Below are 7,525 nucleotides of genomic sequence, written 5' to 3' on the forward strand. Positions count from 1 at the left end.
GGAGCATATGGTGGCCACACTGAACTTAGGGTGTAATTTATATGATGATGATACATAGACCCGTCTGACACTCAGAATTCCCACCTAAGACAGAAAGTTTGGTTCTCTCTTTGTCGTGGTCCTGGTTGAGGGTCACAAGGAGGTGGAAACTTTAGAAAAGTTGGTTTTTAGATTAATCATGAATGTTATGATTTATATCTAGATCCCTCCCCTCAAAAACCCCATGCACTCATGGGAGGGGCTTTTGGAGGATGGTGGGATCATGGATGCACGACACTCATCAGTGGGTTAGTTCACTGATAGGTTTATAGTTAAATGTGATATTGGGAGGTGAAGCCTGGTTGGAGTAGGTGGGTGGCTGGGGTGTGACCTGGAAGGGTCTGTCTCCCTCCCTTCTCCCTTGATCACTCACTGTGTGCTTCCTGCTGCCATTCTCTGAGCTCTTTCTCTGACATGCCACCCTGCCTTTGAGCCACCAACTATGAACAGAAACCTTTACAAACTGTGAGCCAAAATAGATCTTTCCTCCATTAACCTGTGGGTGTAGAGTATTGTCCCAGCAATGAAGAAAAGCTATGACAGTGAGAAATATAAGGTGGTACAACAATGGAATAATTTTCTCTCCATTTTAGATGAACCTTTGGAGACTCAGTTTCTGTCCCCTTGGGCTATTGGGGTGAGTGAACTGCAGTTCATGTCAGCCACTGTTAGGGTGACTGTTCCTGATTTTTCTCTTGGGGCAACAGAACAGAGAAAGTGGACATGTCACCAAACTACCAGGGCCTTCAAACAGGAATTCAGTTTACCCTCAGGAGCAAAGGTTTCCAAATGTCATCTTTGTCTCCTCTTCTGTCTCCTCTTTCTTTACATGCATAACCAATAAAAATCTCTTCCTCCTGGAAAAGTGTTGTTCATTTGAAAAGGCAGCTTTTTTCTCCAGCAGGAAGGGCCAGTTATCTTCACAGTAGTAGAAGCGGAGTTACCACTTAAAAAGGGACTGAGTATAGGAAGCCCCAGGCACTGTGGCCTTTGTACAGGTAATTAGACCCTGAAGGGCAATGCCTTCTGTGCCCATCTGGCCTGGTAAGGCACTGTACTTGGGGACAGGCACTGTTTGGCCCGCTGTATTCCCAGGCAGGGCTCTTTCCTGTATTGTTTTGTTTTGGTTTCACTTATTGGGTCACAGGAAGGAAAATTCAGAGGCACCTTCAGCAAGCAGACGGACTTGTTTATTAGGCAAAGATCATGGAGAACATCCATTCTAGGAGCTGGAGAAATGCAGTGGAACTAGAAAGCATGAGACTGGACACATGTGCAAACTCTCAGCAGGACAGTCTGGGTGTTTACAGGAAAGTGCTTGGAGACAAACGCAAAGGGGCACAAGGATGCAGCCATGCTGAGCACAGCGAGGTCACATTTAGGGGATCCCAAGGAGCAGCACAGAAAAGTGGGATGGGGGAGCAGTGAAGGGGACACTGTGTGGAAATGAGGGTGGGGCAGGTGAAGCTAATGGAAGGGATGTACGACAGGTTCAGATGTTGGGACCCGGGCAAGGGGACATGAGACCATGATAGATGATAAGGTGATATCATGGCAGGAAGCTAGACAGGAAAAAATATTCTGCAATGTGAGCTGGATTGATCTCTAGGCAAAGGAAAGACAGGAGGGTCTAGCCAGAGAGCAGGCCTGAGGTCTGGTTGTGCACACAACCTGCCGGTTTCAGCCATGCTTCTGTCCTCTGTCATCCAGCCTCCAGCTCTGTTCATCTCAGTTTTCTATTCACTCATTCAATCTCTGTCCTGTAGAACTTGGAAAACTGGAGACACAGAGACACAGGCACCTAAGCCCTGAGCTGTCCTTTGCGCTTGCTCAGGTCCTTCCCTGTAGGTTCTGATCTGAAGGGATAGAAGGTACTGGAAGTAGTTTAGAAGTCACTTCTTCAAAATATTGGTAAAGAATCGGATTAGGAAGATTGCCCTACTCCCTACCCTCTAGCAGTGGCAGCACCACCTTCCAAGACAATCACAACCCTCCAGGAGAAACAGGGACAAGGGAAGCTGGCTGTTGAAGTCTTAAGGGGTAATGGAGAGGGTGAGAGCAAAGGAAGTCAGTCAGCTGGGAGGTTCCTTAAGGGGCCCCTTGGCTGATCTGCAGAGGGATTAGTTTATAGTGGAGAGTGTCTGCATCCCCAGAGGCAGATTCCTCCCCCAAGGGGGACAATGGGATGTCCTTAGAGAGAGCCTGGGCATCAGCAACAACTTTGACCTCTTCAGGCCCATCAGCCACTGAGCAGATGGTCAAGGGCTTTTTACCACAGGACCAGAGGCAAAAGAAGGGCCGGAGGGGGCCAGAGAAAGAGATGCTGGAGAAAGTATAGATGTGGGAGCCATTGGTCATGTTGAAGAAGGAGATGTCTCCAGAGTCATAGTCCAGAAAAATACCAACACGATGAAGGGGTCCTGCTAATGAGAGAGGGGTCCGGACCTGGGTAAGGGCCCAGTATCCATTTCCATACAACTCCACAGCCCAGAACCCATTCTCAGGAGTCAGGGGGTCAAACCCTTTCTTTATCACATCCTCCTTGCACACCCCAACTACCCAGTCAGTTCTGTCTCCCACCTCCACCTCCCAGTAGTGTCTTCCAGAGGTGAAGGCCTCCCGGCCTAACACACAAGGCCACGAGTCAAATCTCTCTGCCTTTTCAGGTAGTTTCTGACGTGAATCTTCCAGTCGAACAGATTTTGAATCCGCATACAGAAAAAGGTGGGGGTGGGCAGTGTCAGGATCCAGAGTCACATCCACTGGAGACGGACACAGAGAGTGATTATCATAAATGTTGGAGGTTACAGGACCTGTCTTTCTGCATTCTCTATGAACTAGAAGTGGACACAGCCCCCCCCCCCAGGAAGAACAGCCAGGCCTCTCCACAGTCTTCAGCCCCTGTATCTCCTCCCTCTCCAGTAGGCACAGGTAATATAGGAGCTGTTTGTCCCTAATGGGACCATGGCAGATGGGGCTTGTCTCCTAGCCATCTCCCAGGGTCTCTCTAGGTGCCTCCAGTCCTGTCCTCCTCACTAAAGTGCATTAGTGTCCCTATGACCCAGTTTTACAGGACAGTGAGCCCAGGTGTGGGGGTGAGATGGGGATGGGAAGGCTGCAGAGGTCTTGGAAGTTCAGAGCCACTGACCTGCATGCAATGAAGCCTTTTTCAATTCTGCAATGAAAGAGAGAGAGTGGGGGGGAGATTGTCAGGCACAGGTTACAAAATAAGAGACAGAAAACCTTGTGGATGAAATAATGACAAGACAGAACTTACTGAATTCTTCCAGGAGTTTCTCTGGAAAACAAACAAAATTACCTCAGTAGCTTTTTATAATGGACCTGAAGGAGGGGATGAGACTGGAGTGGTAAACACATAAAGGAGGAACTGTTTAGTTCATGACTACCTGATTACTGAAATGTTTCCAGGAAATCAAGAACAGGATTTCGTTTTGTTTTCTAAGAAATATTCAGGAAGTTCCTACTGGCTGGGGATGGGGTGGGGATCAGATCTTTAATAATAGGATTGTTACTGAAAACTTGAGTTACAAGTGGGGGTAGGATCTGAGGGTGGACAGTAAATAAATTCTAGGTCTAAAACTTGTTGCTTCTGCCTGTGCCCTAAATCTCTCACCATATGCAGTGTCTGATTTCAGAAGCCTATTGCTTCTTTCTGTCTGAACTCTAGAATTGAAGATCTTCCTGCTGGAAGGCATGCTAACTGGCACAGATCCAACCTCCCTCTGACACTTCTGACAGGTGTCCTTGTGTATTCTGTGACTTACCTTTGGAGCTGAATTCACTCTTCCTCTCTCTGAATCTGTCTTTGTATAGTCTCCAAATGAAGACTATGGACCCAATGGTGAGAAGTCCTAAGACCGTTAGGATGACAGCCACAGCCACCTGCCAGGGAGTCAGCCTTGGGACGAAGGGAGCTAAAACAAAGTCCCCATGAAGGACATGGGTTGGTAAACTCAGAACAAGCCCAGCTTCTCTCCTTTTGCCCAGGGAGGGTAGAAGGGGAATCATCTAGGATACTTCCATCCCTCCCATGGCAAAAAAAATCATCCCTCCAACACCATGCTAAGCTTTTCAGAAATATTTGATCTTAAGCAAGAGCAGAGAAAGAAAAAAAAAGTGAAGACTTGTTTGGGAATGGGACACATAAAATAAAAGATATAAAGGACAAGTTCATTTTATCAAAGATAATTCCCCCCTTTTTTTGGTAGCAGGGATCGAACTCAGGTCTTTGTGCTTGAGAGGTAGGTGATAGAACCACTGAGCTAAATCCCCAACTCTAGAAACCCCTTCTTAATGATCAGTACAGAATGGAAGGAAGCCCAGGCAATGAGGGAGATAATTAAGGAGGAGGAAACATCACCCTTGTGTAACAGAAAGGGATTTGTTGGCCCCAAATAAGGACAGATTCTGGTCTAAACCAGAGGTCATGTATTAAGGAAATGAGAAGATTTGGTTCCCTTAGGATTCTGGAGATCTAGAACCAGCTTTATATGGGATAAGGAGGCCCAAATTAGAATTCAGTCTTCTTACTTACTCAGAGAAAAGGACCTAGATCAAGAACGCCCCAGTACAGAGCTTCTCTACTTCAGATTCCACATATAAATTTCTATGAGAGCTAGATAGAGTTTATGCTTTATGCGCTGAAAATTTTTTCTTTTTTTTTTTTTTTGGTAGTGGTGGTGGTGCTAGAGATCTAACTTGGGCCAGGCAGGCCAGGCACATGCTAAGCAAGTACTGTCCCATGAGCTATACACTCAGCCTGAGAATCTTTATCTGTCTAATGAAGTTGAGAGTCCTTCAAGTCACTGAGCAAATGCTTAAACAGGAAAAGTAGACAACTCTGTCAGGAAGTCACACCCGAGCAGGCAACCCGGGTGCTGTGGCCCTGAAGCTGTGTCAACACAGGAGGCAGCCCTGCCCCACTCACCTGATATGGAAATCCCTACTTCCTTCTGCTGGCCAAGGAGCAGGTTGTGGATGCAGCAGGACACATTCTCCAGGGAGGTGTCTCTGATGATCACTGAAGCTGCCACAGTGAAAAGACCCTCTTGATCAGGACTCCTGGACTCAAATGTGGACAAAAACTTCTCCCCTGCACGAGTTGTCCACTGCACCTGGGGCTCTGGGTACCACCCCACAGAGGTACACTCCAGCCGGATCTCTCCATTTTCCTGAACCTCCATGCCGATGTGAGGGTCAGAGCCCAGGGCTGTGGAGAGAGAGGTGGCCTTAATGTTTCAGTGGTTACCCTCCTGGAAGCCTTATAATGAGAGAGGGGGTGCGGAATGGAAAAGTGGACTTGGACTGGGAGGGATGCCTGCCCATATTTCATTACACAAGGAAACAGAGGAACTTTCAGTGAAAGGAATTTCATATGCCTTATCAGTGAGGGGTGCATTGCTGGATCCAGCCTTTGAAACGTGGGCAGCCATAAGACCACTTGTCCAATCAGCAAGAACAGCAAGATAATGACTTAGAGGCAGGTTAGGGGTCTAGGCTGGGAGCTCCAGAACAGAGAAAGAGATCTGTGGTTGGATTATTACAAGGTGGCTTTGGGAAGGAGAACTGGAATTGGAATATTTAAAGATAGATGGAGGAATATTCTTGAGAAAAAGGAGAGCTGAAAGTTCTTTTCCAGGAGATTGTTGATAATTTAAGTTTTCTTCACCCACAATGCTGATTCAGCAATTTCTTAAATGGTATCAACCTCATTTTCCCTGTACAATTCCCATGCCCTAACAAAAATCAGTCCAAGGCTGGGGATGTAGCTCTGTGGCACTGTCCTGAGTTTGTTCCCTGGTACTGAAAAAAAAAAAAAAAATCAATCCAAAGCTGCTTTTCTGGCCTGTCAAAGTAATTCCTTTTAAAAAATTTTTATAATTATATAAGTGTGGAAAACACTGACTCACGTGGAAAAGTGCATAAACACGTCTACAACTATCCATATTTCAAGTTTGTGTAGATAAATGAGAATGTATATCCTTCTCATGAAAAGAGCTACCACTTTCATCAGATTCTCAAAGGTTTCTGTCACTCATAAAATGTAACAACAGTTTTATGCTATCAAATACCTATGCTTTTATAATCAATCTTTAAACTTTAAGCTACTCTTTCCTAAAAATGAAGTGAGAATTTTTATGATACTTTTCAATATGGTATATGATATATGTATATTTAAATTTTAAGATTAGTCTATGACATAGTAACAGTATCATAAATATATAAGTGCCTTTAGAATCGACAAGGCAGTTTTTCATGTGATGTCTAATTTTATTTCATTTTTGCAAAATCTTACTGGAGAAATGTTTCCCCAGTTTTATAGTGGGGGTTAGCTCAGCAGATTTGCCTGATGTCAATCACTAGTAAGTGGGAAAGTCAAAGTTCAATTTGTACTTCTTTTCAGAATGCTAGCCATTTTCCCTGTTTCATCCTAAAATTTGCCTTGAAGCAAGAAAATAAAGTAGTATCTTTTTTAGGTGGATCAAAATTGTTAGCAAAGGGCTGTGCTCTCTGATCTTAAAAAATCAGTCCTTAGAGACTGATAAAGTGATTTCAAGGTGCATGGGGTGCACAGCACAGCATCAATAACAGACAGAACTGGGCCAGGGATTTAGTTTAGTGGTTCCACCTCCTGCCTCGCAAGCTCAAGGTCCGGAATTCGACTCCTGCCCCGTACCCACCAAAAAAAAAAGAACTTAAATGTCATTTTGGGAGCTGATTGAATAAATTATGGTATAGTTATGTAAAATAATGTCATATACCTATTGATTGCATTATACATATAATTAATTTCACAGGGGCTATAGCCTATCACTGAGGGGAAAGAGATAACTGAAATAAAGTTCCTTCCATAGCAAATTTTCACTTTGCTTTGAAAAGCACCCTTCTCATCTCAAAGCTTCCCACTTAACTTCAGTCTAGAAGGGATTCTAAGAGTGAATCTTAATGGTTTCCAAAGTAACCTACTCAGCCAGCCTGGGTCCCCGCGGAGAAAGCCAAAACCCTCCAGACTCCTTACCAGCCACTCGGAGGCGCACGATGGCCTCCCCGGAGCTCGCATTGTCCCGGAAGAGGCATCTGTAGTCTCCTTCGTCCGCCGCCCTGGCGGGCCCGATCACATCGAAGAGAGCTGCGGGATAAACCGAGGGAGGGTGGGGGCAGGCACCGGCCAGGCTCCCGCCCGCGCAGGTCCCTCCCCAGGGCCTTCCTGGGACAACCCAGGAGACCCTCGAGACCCCAGCAGACGGAGGTCATCTGAGGGAACAGCACGGGTTCATTTGCTTTCACCGCAACATTTCCATCCCACAGAACCAGAGGGGTGCGAGAAAGCTGCGGGATAAACCGAGGGAGGGTGGGGGCAGGCACCGGCCAGGCTCCCGCCCGCGCAGGTCCCTCCCCAGGGCCTTCCTGGGACAACCCAGGAGACCCTCGAGACCCCAGCAGACGGAGGTCATCTGAGGGAACA

At 46.3% G+C, this 7,525-nt stretch overlaps 1 protein-coding gene across 1 annotated transcript in view; it reads right to left on the reverse strand.

Moving 5' to 3' along the window:
- Window positions 1–1,221: 1,221 nt before the first annotated feature.
- LOC104861531 (butyrophilin subfamily 1 member A1) overlaps window positions 1,222–7,525 on the reverse strand; it is a 29,778-nt gene continuing 23,474 nt past the window's right edge. Inside the window, 6 exon segments of the mRNA XM_010623021.3 lie at window positions 1,222–2,801; window positions 3,188–3,214; window positions 3,317–3,337; window positions 3,825–3,974; window positions 4,988–5,269; window positions 7,079–7,189. Coding sequence (XP_010621323.1) covers window positions 2,128–2,801; window positions 3,188–3,214; window positions 3,317–3,337; window positions 3,825–3,974; window positions 4,988–5,269; window positions 7,079–7,189 — 1,265 coding nt within the window. The 3' untranslated portion in view covers window positions 1,222–2,127.

Source organism: Fukomys damarensis, unplaced genomic scaffold, assembly GCF_012274545.1.
Source record: "Fukomys damarensis isolate Sample0158 unplaced genomic scaffold, DMR_v1.0_HiC HiC_scaffold_10, whole genome shotgun sequence".
Classification (NCBI taxonomy): domain Eukaryota; kingdom Metazoa; phylum Chordata; class Mammalia; order Rodentia; family Bathyergidae; genus Fukomys; species Fukomys damarensis.